Source organism: Choloepus didactylus, chromosome 10, assembly GCF_015220235.1.
Source record: "Choloepus didactylus isolate mChoDid1 chromosome 10, mChoDid1.pri, whole genome shotgun sequence".
Lineage (NCBI taxonomy): Eukaryota > Metazoa > Chordata > Mammalia > Pilosa > Megalonychidae > Choloepus > Choloepus didactylus.
This window is the reverse complement of record NC_051316.1, coordinates 91489674-91513970: the sequence shown is the minus strand read 5'-3', so window position 1 is coordinate 91513970 and position 24297 is coordinate 91489674. Positions and strand designations below refer to the sequence as shown.

Sequence of the window (24297 nt, the reverse complement as noted above, 5' to 3'; positions counted from 1 at the left end):
TTTCTGCAGTTTTCTTAAAACCTACAACTGCTCTAAAAATATTAAAAATTAAAAATAATTATTGTAGAAAGAAGAGAAAAAAGAATTACTAGGTCTCAATGCAATTTCTGCTATCCTAAAATCTTGTTTTTAGACCTGACATACAGCATATAGAGAATATCTCAATTATTTTGAATGGAATCAAAGAGTTCACTTTTATATACAGTTACTACTTACTAAACACTAGGTGCCCTTCAATAAATATTTGTTGAATGAATGAATGAATGAATGGAAACTTCTTCAACCATCACTGCAATTCTGTTAGCCCAAAGATGGCTAGACTCAGTTTCAGTCACAGACATAACTTATTATTCTGAATATTAGGATAATGTGTGTCAGCCACTGTGCAACAATGAATGACAACAATAAGAGGAGAGTATCCACTCTCACGAAGTTATTAAAAAATACTATTTACAAAAAATATGCAATAACATGATAAATTTACATATGTAAGATGATAATCTTTTTTAAACTATTATTTTTACTTCAAACATGCCATTAGGAACATGTTAAGTCCCTGGGATCACGTGCAAAAGAGTTCAAAAAAAAATTTTAAACACCTCAAAACCTCTAGCACATGGCTGCGTTCTCTACCGTTGCCAAAGAATGTGAGGTATCTAAGTGTTTATATACCTATAATCCTAGCACAAGTGTTGTCATTAATTGTTCAAGGGTAGTCAGTTCTTTTTAATACCTAAAAGCTATTCAAGTTTTAAAAATAAACATTAACAGATATTTCAAAGAAAACCTACCATGTTTGGTTTTAACGTATTTCTAGCTTCATCTTCTCTCAATGTTTTGAGCTCCTATTTCTGTCTTACAAATTTCTTTTGGGCAAAATGCTAATGTAACCAACACACTAATACTATCCTTTAAAAACAAATAAACTAAAAACTTACAGAACTTAGTCATAGCAGGTATTTTATTACAGCATGAGGGGAGGTTTGTAGGTTCTGCAACACAAGGCACCTAACACAGAGGTTAAATCTTGGGCACTACAGCCAGACTGCCTGTGCTCAGATCCCAGCACACTCACCCAACTAGCTGTGTGAAGTCACTTATCTTCTCTTCAGTAAATTTCCTCATTCAAAAAGTGAAACCAATTACAGTACCAACTTATTGGGACAAAATGAGTTAATATACATAAAGTGCTTAAAACTGGCACCTAGTAAGGAAGTAGTTATTATTACTGACAAAGTAAACATCATAGCAATATCATAATACAGGTCAAATGATCAACATTTGAACTGTAAAAGAGTACATAAAAACATGCTTATAACTAGATTCCATTCCCACTTTCCATACATCAATTAGTCATGGTGTAAGCCAGTAAGGGATCCTACACTGTGAATGGTTATGGTCATAGCCCTGATTCTAAAGGCAGAATTCCCCGTGGTTCAGGGATTCAAGGCCAGACCACAGTGAACCCCTAGTTGAGAGGGAAATGTCCATATTCAGAAATTCTTCAAAGCATTATGCAAACGGAAGGAACTGTGTAAGTCCAGGGAAGTGCCAGCAACCCAAAATGATCCATACGGTCAATGTAACTGCCTACAGCTTTTGGTGGCGGTGTTTACGGTTTAATTCCAATGTATCTATCTTATTTTGTTAACAATATAAATTGAGTTAGTCTTTTCAGGACTTGATAAGATTCATTTGAAACAGAAGTCATCTATCCTGATCTCTCAGTATCTTCAGGGCACATTATTCAAGCCATGGATAATAATAATAGTGGCTACCACTTCTCGTGTTCTTATTATGTACCAGGCTCTGTTCTAAGCATTTTACATTTTTCTTTAATAATCACAACCATACTTTGAGGCAGCCAATGTTAATATCCCCTTATTTGAGATGGGGAAAATGAGGAACAGAAAGATTAAAGGACTTGCCCAAGATCACACAGCTCTTAACTGCAAGAGATGAGATTTGAACTCAGAGATTCAGAGTCCATGAACTTAATTGCTAGATTAAACCCCAGACTGTTTGCTCAGGATAAGCCTTGCTCTTGGTTTCTTCCACTGTTGGTTGCAGTGTGCTAAGTCCTTTATGAACCTTTTATCTTTATGCCCCCACAACAACCCCATGGTATGGCCAGTGTTATATCCCTTTTTTTGTCACAAGGTCACAAAGCAAGGTCTAAGAAGTAGAATCAGAATTTGAACTCACCTTAATTCCTATTAGCCTCTCTGGAGATGGGAAAAAACTTGAAAAACATTCATGAAAGAAATTAAAGAGTGAAAGACTCATAGACGTTTTGGGGGTTGGGGAGTATTTTATGATGGTCATTCTGTTATCCACTGTGGGCTGAGTGGGTGTGCGTATTTGAAATTTTTAAATGGAAAGGAAGGAACTTGATTTTCTACCCAATCATAAGGATAGTAGAAATAATATCAAATATTAAACTGTAAAGTTTAATGCAAAGATTAAAATATAAAAATTTACATGTCTACCATAGTGGTTATCTTACAAATATTGAACCAAAAATGTTACATTTTTCTATGCCCTTCAGGTAGTGCAGTGCAAATATCCATGTAATTTTAAACTTATGCTTATTCCAGGTAAAGGAAATAAATTCCAATTATCACAAGAAGGAAAGGTTATCTTTATCACAGTAAATGTTACTATAAGCAGCAATTATAACAGTCAAGTTTAAATTTTGCCTCATAAAAGATCTATAACTGATAGTAACTTTGTTGTTCTCATCTCAACTCTCCAACACACCTCCAACATAGAATTTTGCTTCCAAAATTTTATTTATTTATTTATTGTATTCATTTATTTTTCTAAAAAGGCATGTGAATGAGAAGTACAGCCCAACCAACTGAGCAGACCACAGCCACATTACTGTAATAACACTATTAAGAATTTGAATTTTTGAAATATTCCTGAAAATACACCTCATTTTCTCTTTTACTAGAACAGAAATTATTTAATTCATAGATGGATTCTTCAGAAATAGGTCATTTTATAAAACCATACTTTAATAAAACTTTGTCTCTGGGAGGAAAACTGTTTTTTAAGTCAGGAAAAGAACCAATGCAAATTCTTTTACATTTAAAATGCAAATCTGTAGACAAAGTTTTCTTTGCAATGGCAAATTTTTTCTCCAACATATCCCAAGGTTATTATATGGTACTTAAAAATCTTAGTTTACTCCACTGATATTTTAATTTCAAATAAATACAGTAAATTCTTGTTTATTTGCAAGGTCATTCTCTTTATTTTCTTATTTTAAAAAGAAACACTGATAACAGAACAATTAGCACTATTTAAAAAGCACAGTGACCTCACAGAAAAGTCAGGATTTCCTCAAATTAAAAAAACTTTCTCTCAGATGGTTTTCTCAGCACTATCAAGCATTTATAAGAAATGCTAATGACCAAAAAGAACACAGCACCTTTGTTTAATAATTATGAATAATTTTATGTGTGGTAAATTATAGACATATCATGTAAATTTTTTCAAGAAAAATTTGTAAAGATAGCATAAACTTGCAAGACAATATTCGCCTCCTCAGGGAAGTGTTTCAGAGCTCTCTGGACTAAATTGGTTTCCCATATGTGATCTCATAATATTATGCAATTTTCTTTGTGGCAATATTAAGCAGATAAATGCACATTTATCTATGTATTTATTTGATTAGCGTCATCTTCAATACTAGAGGACAGATACCATATCTGGTATGCTCCCAGTTCCTAGCCCAGAGCCCAGTGTATAGTGGAAAGAATAAATAAATAAATAAATAAATAATGGTTTTGGGTATTTGGGGCCTCTGATCCTTCCAAAAATTATTATTTCAATAATATCCAAAGAGCCAGTGTTAGTGAGAAATTTCTTAGGGCTCTAAACATATTCCTAATTTTGAGAAGACTTCAATGACATATTACACATGGCTAATAATAACATAATGTACTCATCCAAACAATGCATTCAAACCTGGGAGGAAAGATTATAGGGAGGCCTCCAGAGATTGACAGCTTGGAGCCTTTGCACATGCTGTAGGTTCCTGACTCTGTCAGCTCCAAGGTGGATGAAGCTGTAGTGGTTCTACAGGCTCATCATGCCAAGAAGGAAGCTTCGCCTAGAAGGTGGGTGCTATAGCTGCTGTCACCTCTGAGACAGGAAAAAACTGATTCAAAAGCCAAATAACTCTTCACAGATTTTAGCTCAAGATTTGAAGATTTCCTAACTTGTCCTATGGACCTCAACACCAAGAACCTAAAATTACAAATTTAATAAGTTGTTTTATATCAAAGGGTCAATTATGAAGTGCCTAGAATTTTTCAATTTACAAATACATTCTCAGGGTTCTGTTATGGCCCAGTCAGTATTACCTTTTTTTTATTATTATTGTTGGTTTTGATCCTGCCCCCCCCCCCCGAAATTGATATTATTAGATGTACCCAAGACTTAACTTTCTCAATAAAGGAAAAAAAAAAAAAAAAAAAACACCATAAAAAATTAATGTAGATCCCAACCAAAATCCCAACAGCCTTCTTTCAGAAATGGAAGAGCCAATCATCAAATTTAAATGGAAGAGTATAGGGCCCCAAATACCCAAAACCATCTTGAAAAATAAGAACAATTAAGGAAGACTCATATTTCCCAATTTTAAAACTTATTACAAAACTACAGTAATCAAAATAGCATGACCAGGACAAGAAGAGACATACAGAACAATGGAATCGAGTTGAGAGCTCAGAAATAAACCCTTACATCTATGGCCAATTGATTTTTGACAAGGGTGACAAGTCCACTCAATGGGGAAAGAATAATTTCTTCAACAAATGGTGCTGGGAAAACTGGATATCCATGCACAAAAGAATGAAAATGGACCCCTATCTCACACCATATATAAAACTTAACTCAAAATGAATCAAAGACCTAAATATAAGCACTAAAACTATAACACTCCTAGAAGAAAACATAGGGAAGCCTCTTCAGGTTCTTGTGTTAGTGGTTACTTAGAGTTTACATCAAAAGTACAAGCAACAAAAGAAAAAAATAGATAAATGGGAACTCATCAAAAGTAAATACTTTTGTGCATCAAACAACTTCATCATGAAGGTAAAAAGACAATCTACAGAATGAGAGAAAATATTTGGAAAACATGTATCTGATAAAGGTTTAATATCTAGAATTTATAAAGAATTCCTACAACATAACAGCAAAAAGACAAACAACCCAATTTAAAAATGGGCAAAGGACTTGAATAGACATTTGTCCAAAGAAAATATACAAATGGCAGGGGGTGGTAGGGTGGGGAATGGGTAGTTAATGCTTAATTGGTACAAGAGTTTCTGTTTAGGGTGATGGAAAAATTTTGATAATGGATGATGGTGAGGGTAACAATATTGTTTTATATATATATACACACACACACACACACACATATACATTTTTAAATAAAATTTAAAAACAACATAGAACAATTCACAGAGTGAACTCTAATGTAAATATGGACTTTAGTTATTAATTTAACCATAACAATATTGGTTCACCAGCTGTAACAAATGTACTATACTAATACAAACTGTTAATAGGGAAAACTGCATGTTGTGAGGGGGGTGGTGGAATATGGAAACTCTGTACTTTCCGCATGACTTTTTCTGTAAACCTACAACTGCTCTAAAAATTAAAAATAAAAAAATAGAAAATTATTGTAGATAGAAGAGAAAAAAGAATTACCAGGGCTCACTGCAATTTGTGGTATCTTAAAATTTTATTTTTAGATCTGACACATAGCACATAGAAACTATTTGAATTATTTTAAATAGAGTCAAAACTGTTCACTTTTATAACATAGTTACTACTACTAAATATAAGGATAATAATGGAGCTAAATTGTGCTAGGAGAATTTCTACAAACCCTGAAAATTCTGTCTCCTAAAGTGGGGGACTTCATTGAAAGCCAGAATCACCTTTTGCTAACTAGAAATAGCAAAATAATATATTGAAAAAGACAATCAAACAGTTATATTTTTCCCCAGACAAAAGCCAACCAGCGAAGTTGATTTTTTTTTTTTATTAAACTGACAATTAGAAGCATTGGTTTCATAAAGACAGTGTTTATGGATCTAATAGTGAGTTGAGATAAAAGATAAGTCCACGGAGTGGTTTAAGAAAATATTTTGGATTGTCAATTTTGTAATTTGCTCTGATGTTTACAAAAATCAATGAGTAAAGTTCCAAAACAGATCATCATGACTGCTCCATCTGGAACCCAAATCTGCCACATGAATTCATATTTGGCAATAATTAACTGGAAAGAAATAAACAATGCCACCCCTGCTTGGTTTGTTGTTTGTTTTGGGCTTGGCAGAGATAAACCTCAAGTTTTTCAAGTAGTCAAATACACAATGCTGAATTTATCTATATAAACATGGACTATTTTCACAGGACCCCAACAGATTAAAAACAAAACTAAAAAGGCTACATAACTTGAAAGTAACTGCTGCAGTATCCTTTAAAGCTGTTCTTGTAACTTGCCTTTCAGGCAAGGGTTTTAATCACATTTCTCAGTGTGAATACTAAGAGGGAAATTCCCACTGGCTGTAAAAACCCTGGCATGATAAAAATGGCATCAACAGCAGTGTCTCTGCTTGGAGACAATGTTATGTGTGCTCATTTTCATATTAACAATTTAACCGAAAATGAACTTTTCTCATTTAATCAGGGCACTCTACAACTGCCCATTAACTTTTCTTTAAAACTACTGTTTCTGTAACACTTAAAGGACCTCACATCAACATGAAACAAAAAGCCCTAAGAATGTAGGAATAACACGAAAAGTTACTACAGGAATAGAGAATTACTATGCTATGCCAACTCAAAAGAGATACAGTGTAATTCAAATCTTAAGCTTCTTGTACTCTGCTCAGAATGCCTTAACAGATTCAAAGGAGGTTAACACTTAAGAACTTTGAAAAGCTGGCATTTTTTCAAGTGGTGAGCAGCTTTCAGCTCTTCATTCCTCAATACAGGAACAACAGAATATAAAATGTGATTGGATGTGTAGATTGTGTGTGACGTACATAATTAGATTTAGTTCTAACTTCCCCTGTTACCGAGGCTAATTAAAAGCACTATTAAACAGATAAACACACATACATTCTCACCTCTGTCTTTTAAAGAAACCTTCCCCCAAACAATGTCTAACTGCTGGTTATTTTTTCAAAATTCTTCTGATATCAAATAATATAAAACTAGTAATTCAGAACAGATAGGTTTTAGACAATGAAAAATTAAAGCAATTTCTAAATCTTACCCCTATTAAACTTAAGGACAGTTGCCAAATTTTTTCATATCTACCCCACATGGCACCTAGCTCAGTGCCCTGCACAGCTCATGTTTGTGGAAATAAATTACAACACAGGTAAATTTTATAGCATTTATAGTCAATCTAAATATAGCAGTTTAAAAAGAGAACCAAATAATTATTTTCAGTCACACACTATAATTATAATGAGGTGTAAAAAAGCCAAAGCTACTTGGATGCCCACTGCAAAAACCATTCTCTTCTACTTCAGCTCACATGCTCTTAAGAAGACTACCATTAGCAGACTTAACTTAGTATATAACTAACAACTGATTTGATGGAAAATTACTTGCAGAGTGAACAATTCCCAATTAATTCTTTGCATTTGGATTAATGTTGTGCGTGTATTTTAAAATAACATCTAGTATTTAACAGTAACCTGTTTTGCAACCAGTGTACTTAGACAACCATTAAGGAGACTTCAAACACAGCACAGCAATCCTTTAATTACTTGGTATAAAGTTTATAGAACACTTGTGAGGAGTTAAAGATCTATTGTTTTGTACAACACTTACATTAGTTTTTAAATTTCCAAAGACCAAAGAGCTTCCCAAATTAGCTCTTTGCCATCATAGAGATACCCAGTACCGATCTGTTTTTATTCTCCATTTTGGTGACAATAAATATAAACAATTTTAATCTTAACTACTGATTTCTTTAAAACTGACCTACTCATACTGCTAAAGTCTATATTTGGAGGTCACATGAATTAGAAAAGAGCCCAAGTGGGTATGTTGTCAGAGACTGTTTCCAGCTTGGCAACTGTCTTATTCAGCAGCTACTACGTGCCAGACACTATACAGCAGTGAACAAAACATCGTTGCCCTCATGGAACTAACCTTCCAAGGAAAGTTTGATAAATACTTACTAAATCTATTAAACCTGGGAAACAGACATAGTAAAAAAGGCTAATGCAGTTTTCATAGAAATATTTAAAAATATTGAACCCATTAACAGGCCATTTAGGGCTCTTATGTACAGAGATAAAAGAACAATTTAAGTTCTTTGTGTTCTTTAAATAAAGGAATATCTTACTTTTACTGTTAAGAGTACTGCTTGGCATATTAATCAGGTACATTTTAAGTAATTACAACAAGGAAATACACAAATTTACTATGAGCTTACAAAACCTTGGGGCCAAAAATATGGAACATACTTTATTTTAGTATCCTCAAGAATAGAAACATCAGACAAATAGCAGCACTCTTCTTTTTATACTAATAATCTCAATTTTTAGAAATATAACCTCTATTTTATACTAATTTATATAGTTATGAACTATTTTTAAAAGATTCTTTTTCAGTAAGGATATGACAAAAAAAGACATATGGTAGTCCATCTAAACTGAGAATGGTAGGGCAATGAAAGAAACATTTTATCTAATTGTTTTTTAATAAAACATTCTTGGAGATGAAATTTAATCTGTTTTTTCCTAAGTTATTGACAATATGCCAATACTTAAAACAAGTCATTTTGTATTATACATTCAGCTTACTTATTTGTTAAACTATATTCATATCCTGCACTGCCATTCAATAGAAAATGACTGGAGGACACAAGTAGTTTACAGAAAAGAAAATGGTTCTTAAACTTTGAAAAGTTAAATGAAAATTAAAACTATCTTGAAATACCACTGTTCACCTGATTGATCAGTAGATATTTGATTACATACTGTGTTGGGGAGAATGTGGTATAATAGGAACTTTAACACATGGCTGGTGATAGCATAAACTGTTACAACCTCTTGGAAGGGTGATTTGACAATATGTATCTAAGTTCACAGTACTTAACCCCCCGATATTTTTTCATGTGCAAAATAACATACACAAGACTATTAATCCCAAATCTGGCAAAATATATCGAAACAATCTAAAAGATGAACAAATTTCAATATATCCATACAACAGAAATTTATATAACTATTAATTAGCCATTAATGGTTACATTAAGAAGAAAGAAGCAGCAAAGGGAAAAAAAAGAACCACTAAGATAGTATAAGGGAAAAAAGTAAGGTACCTAAAAGTGTATATAGTATCCTAACATTTGAATGAGGGAGCATTTGTTTATAAATGCTTGCTGTATCTCTGGAAGAATTCACAAGAAACTAGGACTGCCTCTAGGGAGGAAAACTTGGTGGTTAGAGAAATGTATACCATGTACATGTGTTGCTTACTCAAAAATGCATGAACAAATAAGTAATAAACCATGCTTTTGAAATCACGATTTCCCCCCAATTTTGCTTATTTAACAGTCTTCTTTAATCATGGCTGAAATACCAGAGTTCATTTAAGTGTATAACTGCACTGAAGGGATTTTAAGATGATGAAAGCTACATACAAGTAGGGTTGGCTGAAGGAGGTAAAGGACCATGAAGCTTTCTAGGGCAACAGTATTTCTGGTGGAGGGCAAAGCTAGACAAAGGAGCACAAAGCCCTGAAGTGGGGCAGGCTGGTGTGTGTTAAGAATGAGAAGGCATATGGGGCTGGAAAATATGTGGGGGGAGGGGGCGAAGTAGTGCCAGACCAGCAAGATAAAGGGGTTGTCTAAATTTAGTTTTTACTCTGAGCTAGGGAGTCATTCACAGGTTTTCTGCTCAGGTCTGAGTGCCACCCACTCCATCTGAGGTGATCTAGGTCGCTGAGTGTTTTCCTGGTGCTGCCTATAGGACCCGTTGGATGGTTAACATTTTTATTCTGGACATTTAGCATTTTACTCAGTTACCCTGAGCTCAAACTTTCATCCACATGAGTATATCCTATATTCCCTCTAGTCTTTCTTTTCTCCTTTTCTTTACTTTTAATGAGTTCCCAGAAGGCTAATTGCCCCATAGGAAGCTCATCCTGGGATCTCTTTCCTCTTTGAAAGCAGTTTCTGCAGTTTCTCTACAGATTTTTCACTCTCCACACTCACACTTTGAGGTGCCTGAACTTTACCTTGCCTAGTGCAGTAGTTTCCAGCACTATCCCAATCTCATCTCCCAAATGAGATTGCCTTGGCTGTAGGACTGGCCCACAATTCAAAGACTACCAGGTACATAGTTGATGTATGAAATAGTCTTGTTTAACGTCCCTTCAAACTAACCTGGTGTCTGCCACACTGAAGAATCAAAGTAAATATAATATTTAGTTTGTCCTGCATTTGAAATCATTTAACAATCATGTGTTAAACACAATTTAACAGCATCTGAGCTGGGGGAAGGGGAGAGGCCCATACCTCAAATAAGTATCATTTATTTTTAAATAAACAGATTATACTTACAGAGTCTCACACATTGGTGACACCTAACTGAACACTGTTGATGGGCACTACACTGCTCATTTGTGCAACTAGCTTTTTAGTTTTTCAGTCCTTCTTTAATAATCAAATGATATTTTATAGATCTGTTTGAAGTCATTAGAAACATTCTTTATCCACCCAATTGCTTCCAACTTTTCTTGAATGTTTCCTCATCTAATTGGCTATTCATTCTGCTTTCTCAAATAATTACTAGCATTTCATAACCCAAGGAAATTTGGAAATGAAGAGAAAAATATCTCTCTGCTTTTCATTTCATCAAGTTTATGCAGAATGTTTTTATCTAGAAATGAAGTATTTTACCATCTAAAATTTTTCTGAAATGATATTATTTACCTACCTATATACTCACTGATCTACCAAAGTGGCAAAATAAATTGAACATTAAGCTTTTCTAGAAAGACTTCTCAGGTTTCTCAAAAAAAGTTTTGGATGAGCAAGTCCCTCATGTTTTTGCCTACAGAATCACACGCAAAACACCCAATTGTTGTAACCAGTGTCTAGCCTCTTAAGGAATGCGCCTAATAATTCTATTTATGTGTCACTTTTTGGATTGTTGAACACTTTACAAGCCTCCTATTAACATTACTAGCATTTCTTTGAGCTCCACTGTGGGAACTATACCTAACATTTCTAAACAGAGTTTCCAACCTTAGAAGTAGTTTCTCTACTTTAATTGGCACTGACATGTTCTGTGTTTATTATTAATCAGTACTCCTAGGACAACTATTTCAGCATCAGTTGATCCTGGAGCTCAGATTACCTTAGAACACTTGAGTTGAAGGAACTTGAGGTCACCCCGTTTAGTTTACACCCATTTCATTGATCCCCTCTACAAAACCCGCAACAAGGAAGTGCTCATGCAGTTTCTACTTAACATGGAATTAGACAGGAATGAAATATCATCACAACCAGCAGCATGAAAGGCTCTGTGTTTGAGGTAAATAATGATAGCTAACGCTAATAAAGCTTAGCGTGTCAGATATTCACTCCTCCAAGTATTCATTAACTCATTTAATATTCTCAATACTATAAGGGAGGGACTCTTATTATCCCCATTTTACAGATAAAAGAACTGAGGTTAAATGTCTTGCCCAAAATTACTCAGCTAGTTAGTATCAGGCTATGAACAAATAATCTGACTCCAGACTCATACTCCTGAACAATAAGTTATACTGCATAAATTGCAGACACCTAATCTAATAAGAACAAAAGAAAATAATTTTAAATAAACAGGCTTTAAAGAGTCTTTCCTTTAAAGTAGCAGAGAAAGAACTAGATCCATATGCCTAACTTCAGTCTGGCAGTTAATTGCCTCCAAAACTTGATTCTATTTCACAACTAAACCTACAGAGAGTTTGCATTTTAATAGATATTCCTGAAAACAACAATTTTGAAGTGGATCAGCATGGCTGATATTTCAAAGAAAAGGAGATAAAGGGGGAAAGAAACTGGCAAAACATCTTCTTACAAAAGAAAATAGCCATGAAATGGCTTCTTCTTTGAGTCAATGGATGTTATGACATTAATGTAAACATCCCAAGATTTGATGAAGAATAACACTGAATCACCACATTCAGTGTGCAATCTGTGACAAGAACCTTAGCACACATTTAGTTTCAGTTTCTTTTTTTCTCTAATAAGCCTCAATGTCTTCATATCAGAGCTTCTCAGTTTCCTACTCCATCAACCTCAGAGGAAATAAGTAAAAGTTTCTTGGATGTTGATTCTCTCTTTATTTTCATATCATAAGGGAATTTTTCACAGAGAAAATGATCTTATTTTATTTTTAGATTAGAATAAAAGGACCATGGTTGCCTTGTCCTTTAATAAATGAAGAAGAGGTAGTATTATTACTATCTACAACCACATTCAAGGATATTGTTCTAGCTACTGTTGCTGGTGTGTAACAAACTACCCCCAAAACTTAGTAGGCAAGAAAAAAGGACATTATTGGGACAATATGTTCAAGGAGCACAATGTACACAACCTACTCTCAAATGTTTAGAAAATAGATTAGATAGATAGATAGATAGATAGATAGATAGATAGATAGATAGATGAAAGAGAGAGGGAGGAAAGAAGGAAGGAGGGAAGGAAGGAAGGAAGGAAGAAGGGCAAATGTGGCAAAATGTTAAAAAATCTGGGTATTTGGGTAGAGAGAATGTTGGAGTTCTATGTACTGGTTTTGTTTTATTTTTGTAACTGTCCTGTAAGTTTGAAATTATTTCAAAATAAAAAGTTAAAAAAACAGTGGGCAAGAATCATTTTATTATGGGTCAGGAATTTGGACAGGGCATATCAGGGACAACTTGTCTCTGCTCCATCATGTCTGGAACCTCAACTGGGAAGACTTGAAGGCTGCAGTGACTTGACTGCTGGGGGCTAGAATTATCTGGAAGCACCTTCACTCCTGTGTCTGGCAGCTGATGATGGCTGTTGGGTGAGAGCTAAATTGGACTGTCAACTAGAGTTTCCACAGTTGGCTTCTTCAGATGGTATCTCCCTGAAGGCTGTCTGGGCTTCCTCACAATATGGCAGTTGGGTTCTAAGAATGTTTGTCCCAAAAGCATAAGGCAAAAGTATATGATATAGCTCTGTGGCGAGGACAGCCATGGGTCAAGTAGCCAAGGTTTTACAACTCTTTAAAACATTGCACAGGACCAGACAACATGTTTTTAAAAATGATGCCAGAGCATTAGAAGCAGCCAGAATTAAGATAAATGAAGAATTCAAAAATAATAAAAGTGAGATTTATCCTAAGAAAATAGAAGAGTTAGTGAAAACAGGTTCTGATATTGAACTGTTTCTCAGAACAGGTGTTTTACAAGGTATACACACAGACCACTATATATTGATTTATTAAAGCTGCCGGAATGTGATATACCAGAAATGGGTTGGCTTTTACAATGGAAATTTATTAGCCTACAAATTAAGAGTTTTAAGGCCATGAAAATGCCCAGATTAAGGCATCAACAGGACTGATACCTTCTCTGAAGAAAGGCTGCTGGATCTGGGGTTCCTCTGTTAGATGGCAGGGCACATGGCCTGTGTCTGCTGGTCCTTTACTCCCGGGTCTCATTGCTTTCAGTTTCTAGTTCCAGTGCTGTCCTCTTTAAGCTCTCTTGGTTTCACCTCTCTTATCCTCTCATCAAGGACTCAAGTAAAAGGATCAAGACCCACCTTGAATGTGGTGGGTCACATCTCAATTAAAAGAACTTAACCAAAAGGTCCCATCCACAATAGGTCTATATCCACAGCGAAGGATTAAAAGAACATGCCTTTTCTTGGGTACATAACAGCTTCAAACCAGTATAATTCTCTTCCAAATAATCTTCACAGTGAAAACTGAATATCCAATCCCAACAAAAACTCTTTATCCTAACAATTTACTACTTTTTTTAAATTCTTTTTTAAATAGTCACTTCCCTTCGCCTTGCAGATGATTTCAAGATTCTTTATTACAAACATAATAATTTCATCTTTTGGAAAGCACTGCATATTTATTAAATCATTTAAAAATATTGTAAAAATGTTTTTCTTTCTAAATATTCCTTACTTTTTTGTATTTTTTTCCTATGATATCAAGTGCAGGAATTTGGATTAATCATCATTTTTGATTCTTACCATTGTCATCATTGGTCCAACATAATCTTCTCTAGGTCTTTTATGGAAAAATGCTAACTATGACTAAGAAAAATACTGAAATTAACTTGTTCTACACTTGCTTTCTCACTGATTATTAACATCTGTCAAAGCCCTCTTTCTAGTGTGGACATTAGTTAGCTGTGTCATTGTTGGCCTCTATCAAACATATACTCTACAGAGTAATCAAATATTTGAATAAATATGGTACCATGAAAAAAAAAGTATATGGTATAGGAGCAGGAGTAGGAGTGGGGAAAGAGGAGTTAATGCTTACTGGGTGGAGATTCTGTTTGGGGTAATGGAAAAGCTTTCGGAATGGATGGTGTTGATGGCAGCACAACATTGCAAAGGCAATTAATACCACCAATTTATACACTTGAAAGTGGTCAAAACAGGAAATTTTTGGTTTTCTATATGTTGCAATAAAAATTAAAACATTAAAAAAATAGAACTGCACAATACAAAGAGTGAACTCTACTGTGAACTATGGACTTTATAGTCTATATATATATTATTATATATATAAAATAATATAGTTATAATAATAGTAGTTCACCAATTGTGACAAATGTACCACACTAACACAAAATATCAATAATAGGGAAAACTGGGGCAGGGAGAATACAGAAACCATATTTCTGTGTAATTTTCCTGTAAACCTACAACTTCTCTAAAAAATAAAATCCACCCCCCCCCCCAAAAAAAAAATGCATGGCTTATGTATGCTCCTGCCTTGGAAGTCATATGGTGTCAGTTTTACCACTTGCTATTGATCAAGGTAATCACAAAGTTCTGCCCAAGATTAAGGGGAAGGGACATAAGCTTACCACCACTCAGTGGGAGGACGCTCAAGGTCACATTATAAGAAGAGCGGGTGGGATAAGAGATATTGTGACCATCTGTGAAATAGAATCTGTCACTACATATCAAGTAGAGTTCTCCCCAAATCTGATTTATTTCATAATATAGTATTACCGATTTTAAACTATCTCTGAGAAATAATATAAAGAGGAAAATTTTTAAAATACTGGGTATAAAAGATCTCAAATAGTCAACAAGAGTGTGAAATGAGTAATTCTTAACATTCTCTGGTCATCTCCAAATGTCAAAATAAGCACATAAGCAGTTTTCAAAGGAGTAGAATCTACACTACTAGACCATCTGCAAAACCCTATTAAATGATGCATGTGTGACATTAATTTCTGTTACTACCAAACACTGAATAGCTATCAATGGCCATTTATTATTACTTTTTCAATTTATGAATTGGCACGTTAGTTTTATTTCTAAATATACAAAAATCTCAACATCTGTTTATTATGTACTTATAACAATTTGCCAAACCAATCAACTCTTAAGTCTATACCCCTCTCAATTTAAAACAAGTTTCACATAATGATTCTCAGTAAGGTAAACACTTCAGCAAACAGAGATGCAGTCACTGTTCAAAAGGTCAACATATTATGACAGTTTTACTTAGCAACATAGCTCTAGCATATCAAAAGCTTACATTTTACCATTTCAATTCTAGCTTTTCTGATTGCCCAAATTTTCTGATCTACCCAGCCTAGACCTCTCCCTGTACAGCAGATGCACACATTTAACTATCTCTCCACTTGGATATGTAATGGACAGCTAGTAAATGGCCAGCACTAACTTCTGTTCTTCTCCCCTCAGCCCCAACCCTAATCCTACTTCTCTCATAGTCTCACTCCCTTATTTTTCTCCATAGCACTTATCATTAGCTGATACCCTATATGTAGAGATCACAAATAAGGGCAACACTTTTTTTTTTTAATATTTTAATTCAGTTTTATGGAGTTATATTCACATACCATACAGTCATTCAGAATATACAATCAGTTGTCCACAGCACAATCACATAGTTGTGCACTCATTACCACAATCAATTTCTAAACATTTTCACTGCTCCAAAAAAAGGACAAAAAAAAGAATAAAAATAAAAGTATAAAAGAACACCCAAAACATTCAATTCCCCCATATCAACCTATTTTTTGTTTTATTTTGTCCCTATTTTTCTACTCATCTGTCAATATGTTGGGTAAATGGAATGTGAGCCACAAGGTTTTTGCAATCACAAAGTCATACCATGTGAGCTACATAGTTATACAATTGTCTTCAATAATCAAGGCTACTGGGTTGCAGTTTGACCATTTCAGGTATTTCCTTCTATCTATTCCAATATAATAAAGACTGAAAAGGGATATCTATATAGCACGTAAGAATACCCTCCAGAGTGACCTCTTGACTCAATTTGAAGTCTCTCAGTCACTGAAACTTTATTTTGTTTCATTTTGCTTCCCCCTTTTGGTCGAGAAGATTTTCTTAATCCTGCGATGCTGGGTCCAGGCCTATCCCCAGGAGTCATGTCCCGTGCTTCCATGAGATTTACACTCCTAGGAGTCATGTCCCACATAGCGGGAAGGGCAGTGGATTTACCTGCTGAGTGGGAAGGGCAACACTTTTTATCGTTTGGTTCACTATCATTTACCCTTTGCGTAGAACAATGACTGAAACATAGTAGGTGGTCAATAATATTTGTTGAATGATTAATGAATGATGACTTATGTGGGCAACTGAGCGAATAACAACTAGGGAACCATATGGAACAAAGATCCCTTAAAATGGTTTTGATGTTTGTAAGCTGAAAGGGTAAGGAAATAGCTCTAAAATATCATTAGATTTTAAATTTGTTATAAAGAATAATAAAAATGAACAAAAACTTAGAATGCATGACAAGGAATCAAAGTGTTATACAGTGATACCTAAGCCACATCATAATTACCTAGGAGAGCTTCCAAAATTACAGATTCTCAGACTTAGTGGTTTGGGAAATGCTGGTAAGTGATGAGATGATGAACACCCACCATCCAATCTAGGTATCTGAATATAATCTCAGAGATGCAAAACCAAATACAGATTAGAATTAAGAAGGTTTAAACATAACCAATTACCCTATAGTCTGTATAAAGAAATAATGGGTAAACAGAAAAGGAATCACCTACATATCTTTAAATTGGGTGTGTCTACCGTTAATGCAAATCTGTCTCTAGAGGAGATAGATGCCTGAGGCTGCCACAGCGTTGGTGTCACCAGCCATTAAGATCATCCAACTCTATTTTGATTTTATGCTCTCCAAGAAACTTTCCACATAGATTAGCCTACAGGGAGAGAATGCACAGATCAGCAAATATGAGTATCCAGTCTCCTTAAGATTATACTTCTTAACCATAGGACTACACAACACAGTGAACCCTAATGTAAAAGATGGACGATAATTAATACTACAATTATAATAACATTCTCTCATTAATTGTAATAAAGGTACCACACTGAAGCAAAATGTTAAAAATGGGGTCAGGTATATGGGAACTCTGTGTTCTCTGCATGGTCTTCCTGTAAACCTACAAATTCTCTAATAAAAATTTTTAAAAAAAGAATATACTTCTCACCATAAATTTAAAGTTTGCATTCAGGTTTATGCACCAGTCTTGGGAATTTGGTTAGTGTGAGTTACCTTTAGGCATATTGAAAATACCAGATCTCTTAGCTTTTTTAAAAGAGCTGAAGAGCAGCAATACTATAAGGTAGCAACTCTACCAGAAACAAACTTGACCAGAGACAAAGAGAGTATAAGAAAATAGTGATTATTGGTTTGGGTTTGGGGCCCAGCTGGTGAAAAAAAGGACCTGAGGCTGATGTACTATTTAACCTAAAGCCAAAGCAGTGGATCTGCCTCACCCTCCCCATTCTCTGGCTCACCTCTCAAAATGTACACTGCCAGGTCTTCTTTAGCCATCCAAGGCTCTTCAGCAGTTCATTTTAACCTAATTCTACTTGTACAAAAATGTTGGGGGGTACAGTACATGGAAAGGCTCTCTACTCCAATCTCCATCATTAATCTAGTCAGTCAAAGAGCCTGGCCCAGTTTCTAGCTATCTAGCTCCTTTCTTTTTTTTTTTTTTTTTTTTTTTTTTTCCAAAATAAAAATTGATATTTTATTATAATTTTTTTAAATTTCAGAATACCAGGTAGAATATCATTACACACACACACACACACACACACTCAAACACACCATCACTAATCTCTGGAGTCTTCTTAAATAATCCCTTCAAAACCCCTTAAGGGAATTTTCCAGTTCAACCCACAGACCAACTTAGGATATACTGAAACACTAAAGTCCTTTGGTTTTATCCACAGTATCAAAGTGCTATTGCAGGTAGAATATTTCTTGTAGGAGAGTTTTGCTGGATTAGAATACAGTTAAGAATAAGAAGGCTCTCAGTGTGGTCAAACGTGAATTTGTGTCCGTCCTGTCCTGCAAGTTTTGTTCTCTACCCCCTTCATTGTTTTGTTTTGTCTGTTTGTACAGAGTTTGCCTATACTCTGCAAGAAAAACCGTATCTTCTATTCAGAATCACACTGGATAGCTGGTCATTCAAATCAGTAGTAATGTTACATCTTAAATCACTGAGACTACAATTGAGAAATCTGAACCCTCAGGTTTCAACTCAAAATAAATCTTATGTCAAAGTAAGTAAACAAATTTGGCTAGCTAGCAAAAGGCTTAATTCTTCCTAAAAATTGTAATTATAATGTGGACTTTTGCTTCATGGTGTATCCCAAGACAAAAATCAGTAACCTACATTTCCAAAAGGATTCACAGAGCATCCTCTCTCCTATTTCCCTGCCTCAGGGCTGAGAAATGACTCCAGAGCCTGGAAGTTGTAATATATGTGGCCTGGGTTACTAGGGGCTCAAGAAAAAGCTCCCACAAGGCCCAACCTTGATTAACATAGGTAATTTCTTTAAATACGATGGAACTAAGATGGAGGCCCTCACTCAGAGAAAGCAAGGATGTAGAAACTAGAACAAGTCAAAAGCCTGAGGATCATAATAGACGAAGACAACACAATGGTACATGGATTTTGAAGCCAGCAATCTTCTGAAAATACCACTACTATCTTCAAAATCATGTGCTTCTTTTTTCTAATCAGGAAATCAGGTGTGTATGGGGGTGGCATTCACCTATACTGCCCACCAACACATTCTTATAAACATGGGAGAAGATATTTTAAGAATATGAAAAGCTTTTCAACATCTGTGTTCAGGGAAAGACCACAGTAACAGAAATACTTTTCAGAGTTGGTTCTTTCTAAAGACTATCTGAAGAACGAAGGCAGCCAGCTTTTATGAGGTACCAAGAGATGTTCTGGCAAAAATATTTTCACTTTCCTAAAGTTATATGCTGTCTTCAAGTCCATCTATATTAAATATATATATATGAACATTTTCTGTCAGCAACAAAGGGGACTTCAAAAAAAAAATCTCCAAAATTAATATTTGTGTAGAATGAAGGTAGAATTGTGGTTGGTTGTTTTTGTAATTCAGAACATAACTGAAATCAAAATGTCTGTAGCTGTCCCTAAATTTGCATCTTTAAAAGGTCCTTTTCTCCATTCACATGAATTCATCTGAATCATTGCCGTCCTGATTTGAAGACATATTCTCAACTTTCATTAATGATGAATAGCTTCTAAGTTCATCCATTTCCCTCTTCTTCTTCATTTCTTCTTTTTCTCTCTTTTTCATTTCCTGAATTTGGGCTTTTTTTTCATTCCTCTCTTCACGGTCTCTGCATTCTTTCTCTGCTGCTAGGTCTGGGAACCGCTCCATTTTGGTCTTTTCTAATCGATTCAGTATCTCATTCACTTTCTTCTCCACTGTCACAATTTTAACATCCTTTTGCCTGTGGAAGCCTATCTGTCCCACATCCATGTCAGCTGTTTTCTTCAAGTTAGACCACGGTGTATATACCACATTGACGTTGTTCATCTTGCAGCCTTGAATGCTATTGGCCTTCACAAGATGTGCACAGTCCATCAACACTTCCTTTGGAATGTCTTCTATCTTCTCCCCCTTATGTAATCGAAGGTATACATGAGCCGAAGAGAGTTTGTCCACATGAAACCAAATATCTTCAGGCCAGCCATACTTTATTAGATCTTCATTTTCATATTTATCCTTTCCCATGTAAACAGTGTAAGCAGATGAATTAACGCTGCTGCTGGTGAAGTAGAACACCATGATCCCTGCAGCAAGGCAGCAACTTCCGCGCGGAGCTACAGCCCTCAACTCTGCAAGCTCTCTAGCTCCTTTCTAACCTTCCCCACACTGCAATAAGGAGACTGAACATCTGGCCCTGTAGCTTCCTGCTTTCAGGAGTTAAAGGGTGTCTTTGTGAAGTCTCAGGGTGAAACCATAGTCTTTACATGGTTTTCAGCCTCAGTCTACCATTTCAGGCTCCTCTTATAACCCCATCACATGCCCTGTTCATTCTGGAGCTCTATGCCCTCTTGCACTTTCTCAGCCTTTGGACATGCCTTACTCCCACTTTCTGGAAGGCTCTGTCTAGATCACTCCTTTAAACTGCCCACTTCCCTTCACTTCTATAACTTACTTGTCCTTCAGGATTCTACATGGATGTCATTTCTTCCCCAACTGGGTTACACTCCTGTATATATGCTTCCATGTATTTACTCTACCTCAGTCCTTACCACACTGCTTACGTTTCTATAACACTACTAAACTATGAGCTACCTGAGGCAAGAACCATGTCTTGGCACTCAGTAAGTGCTCAATAAATATATACTGCAGATAAAATAAGTAAGTCTCAGGCATACTAATCATGTCTGTATCTCTTATCTGATGTAATGTAATTTATAAAATTTTATTTGGCTTCTCCTGTTATATACTAAAGTCATAGTTATTTACTACTAACACAACCACTCTTCTTGCCAAAAATGGAAATGATAATTAGCAATTAAATATATCCTAGGATAACAGGGAAACTTTTCATGTATACTTTAGTACCTTCTGAAATTTGAACTATGAAAATAGATAACCTCTTTTTAAAGATAAGTAAAATTTAAATTTAAAAATTCAAATTAATGGTGAAAAATATATTTTACATACACACATAGTCCTGAAATTAAAATTTATTTGCCCAAAGATTTCCAGTCATTTCCATATAAATCTGTCCTAATGCAAATATTTTTAAACTCTTCAGCTTTCTTTGCTAAAAAGAAATCAATCACAAACTAAGCTGGTATATGGAATAATATATTTGATGTTCTCAAGTGGCAAATATCCAGCTTTTTGTTGGGAAACACTGTGACTTCAGTAGAACTTTTTTTAAAAAAGTGGTAATAATAGCCAAGGAGGAGTTAGAGAGACCTCTTTCCATCCTAAAAGGGTAACATTAAAATTATGTCTTGAGAAGACCTAGATAGAGTGCTAAAAATTAGTGTGGTTAGTGTTTTGGAGTATATTTTATACGGAAAAAAAAATGAACATGTAGTAATGACCTCCTCAAATCCCGATTTCCTTTCCAAAGCAAAGATTTCCAGGCATTTTCTCAATATTGTTATTTTATTGTTAACATGTAAACAAAAGACAAAGACTACAGTCATCATGAAAACTAGAGGGCTACAACAGTGAATTGTTCATTTTTTATGAGTCCTGCTTGCAGTTGGAGAGTTCTACAATTTGTTCCCAAGGAACAGCTTTTTCCCCACTTAATCCTCCCATTACTATAATAATTCATATTTATCCATCACCTCTTATCCAACATTCTCAAAGCAGTTTTCAAACAAGCACTCATCTTTGTGAAAAGGAAAGCAAGTGTCGTCATACCATCAGGAAAACAAACAGAGATACAGGACTCATCCAATACTAATAAATGTTAGATTAGGCAAGTGCTGCAACCCCGGCTGAGCCCCCAGTGCTGCCTCACTCCACTGGAAGCACCTACATCACTTCTCCCAAGAATCTGTCTGCTTTTTAATACATTTCAGGGACCCACCCTCAGTTTTGGCTATGCCAACAGAAGTACAAGGGGAATACCTTTCTTTAAAGGTGCCAAGTTTTCTTTTGCCATAGATAAGAGAAAAAAATGTTCGGTTTCCTGTTCTTTGAGAAACAAAACTTTGAAAGTCCTGCCTATGACATCTAAAGCATCCCCAAAGTGGTCTCTATTCATTTCGCTCTTCCTCAATCCAATTAAAAATACTATTCACCAAGACATACTTTTGTTAGAGATAAAATCAGAAACTTGATATTACTCTTACTAATTAGAAATTAATTTCTTATAAATTAGAAAAGAAAAAAAAAATCACTTTGGATTTGAAAGAATGAAGGGATCACCAGACATTCATGAAACACATGCTAGAGGACTACACTTCATTCCTGACTGTTTTGTTCCTGCTCAATGTGTAGCACTAGCACTGTGAGTTGTGGATTCTCAATATGAGTAACAGCAACTGTTTTAGAAAGAAAAACCTACATCAGTGATGGGAAATATGACTTACGGGAATAAAGGAGATTGTGAGCTACTAACACAGAAAATGCAGTTTGTTTTTTTCCAATCACCATGGGCATGTTTAGTGTCAGAAACAACAAACAACAAAATAGCTGTATTTAAATCCTAGCTCTAGCACTCACTATTTGTATGAGTCTATTAAGTAACTTCACTTCTCTGACACTCATCTATAAAATGGAGATTCCTATTAAATTACAGGGTCCTTGTTAGATTATGAAAGGATTTATTTAAATCCCCTAATAAAAGTGCATTACGCACTAATAAATGTTGGTTCTCTTCTGTTTCCGTATTTTAAAGGCAAGGGAAGAATTTTGGATTTATGTGTGATTCTTCCAGAAAGTGAGGCAGCAGTGTAGCTTTACAATGTATGGTGGTGAAAACAAGGACTCTAAAAAATATGTGTGGACAGATAGATGAAACAAGAATGACAAAATGTTGATAATTCTTGAAGCCGGGTGATGAGTACATGGGGATAATAACATTATTTTCTGTACTTCAGGTGTGTTTGAAACTTTCTACAATAAAAAAGTTCAAACAATAAATAATAAACTTAAAAAAGGTATCAACTTGGGGGGGGGGGGTGAGGCAGAAGGGCTCTAAGTGAGTCCCAAAACCTGGGATTGAATCCCTGCTTCCTACTTTGCGATTTTCAGCAAATTATTTTACCTTTCCGAGCATCAACTTCTCTTAAAAAGGGATATTAATCATGTGGCCAACCGTCAATTACTTGGATACCTCCTTCAAGAAAGGACTCATGGCCTAGCCGCAATGAGGGTAGTTACCAGGAACTCATGTTTTGAGCTGAGTTGGTAGCCAAAGTTGCTCTTCTTGGGGAGGCCCTTGGCCAATGAATGCTCAAGGCGGCAGTACAAGGGCCTTGCATTGCTGCCAACTACAAGACTCCGTGAATGGGTAATCTTTGCTGTGGAAGTCCTCCTTGGGCTGACAGAGACTGTCAGGGTTGCGTTATGTTCTGACGGCTCCCTCTGCCCAATCCCAATTCCTCCCTTTTTCTTTCACAGGTGTTACTCCAGAGTCAACTTTTTGCATTCTTAACTTCATCGCAACATCATCTTTCCAGGTGCTGGCATAAATGGTACTTACCTCACTGAATCCTAGTAAGAATAAATGAGATGATGGATGTAAAACATTTTGCAGAGTACCTGGGATGTGGTAAGCACTCAATATATGGTGGTGATGATGATGAGTTAACAGTTTTTAAGGCAATAGGCCATGATGCATGCAAAAATATTACAAGAACAATAGAGTTTAGGCAGTCATAGGTATTTCTTTTTTGAAAACCATACAAAGAGAGTAGAAAAGTACAAATGGAAACTGTAACTGCTAAACTGTATAATCAGAAATCACAGATGTTATTCTAAGCACTAATTCTTGTTAAAAACCTAACTTAAATTACTAGAGTAGTATGTTCTAATTTTTTAAAAATTCTACCCTATAACTTATGTGGTGTTACAGTTTAAAGGTAAATAGGTATTATAACTTTAGCAACAAGAAAATGGAAGTTTCATCTATTTAAATTTTTTGAGTCTATTTCTAGTATTTGACAATTGAGGTTAGGCTTTACATAAATTAA

The 24297-nt window shown here is 35.1% G+C and overlaps 2 protein-coding genes across 19 annotated transcripts in view; both read right to left on the bottom strand.

Annotated features, from left to right (window-relative positions):
* The window catches only part of FNBP1 (formin binding protein 1), a 184656-nt gene that overhangs the window by 153586 nt on the left and 6773 nt on the right, over positions 1-24297 (bottom strand). The gene's annotated exons all lie outside the window — the stretch shown is intronic.
* On the bottom strand, positions 19646-24156 carry LOC119505393 (coiled-coil domain-containing protein 25). Its single transcript, XM_037798162.1, has one exon. The coding sequence runs from the start codon at positions 20408-20410 to the stop codon at positions 19784-19786; it is 627 nt and encodes a 208-aa protein (XP_037654090.1). The 5' UTR covers positions 20411-24156; the 3' UTR covers positions 19646-19783.

Excerpts from the sequence above, each read along its gene's own strand:
- LOC119505393 (XM_037798162.1), bottom strand. The coding sequence starts at position 20,410 with ATGGTGTTCTACTTCACCAGCAGCAGCGTTAATTCATCTGCTTACACT.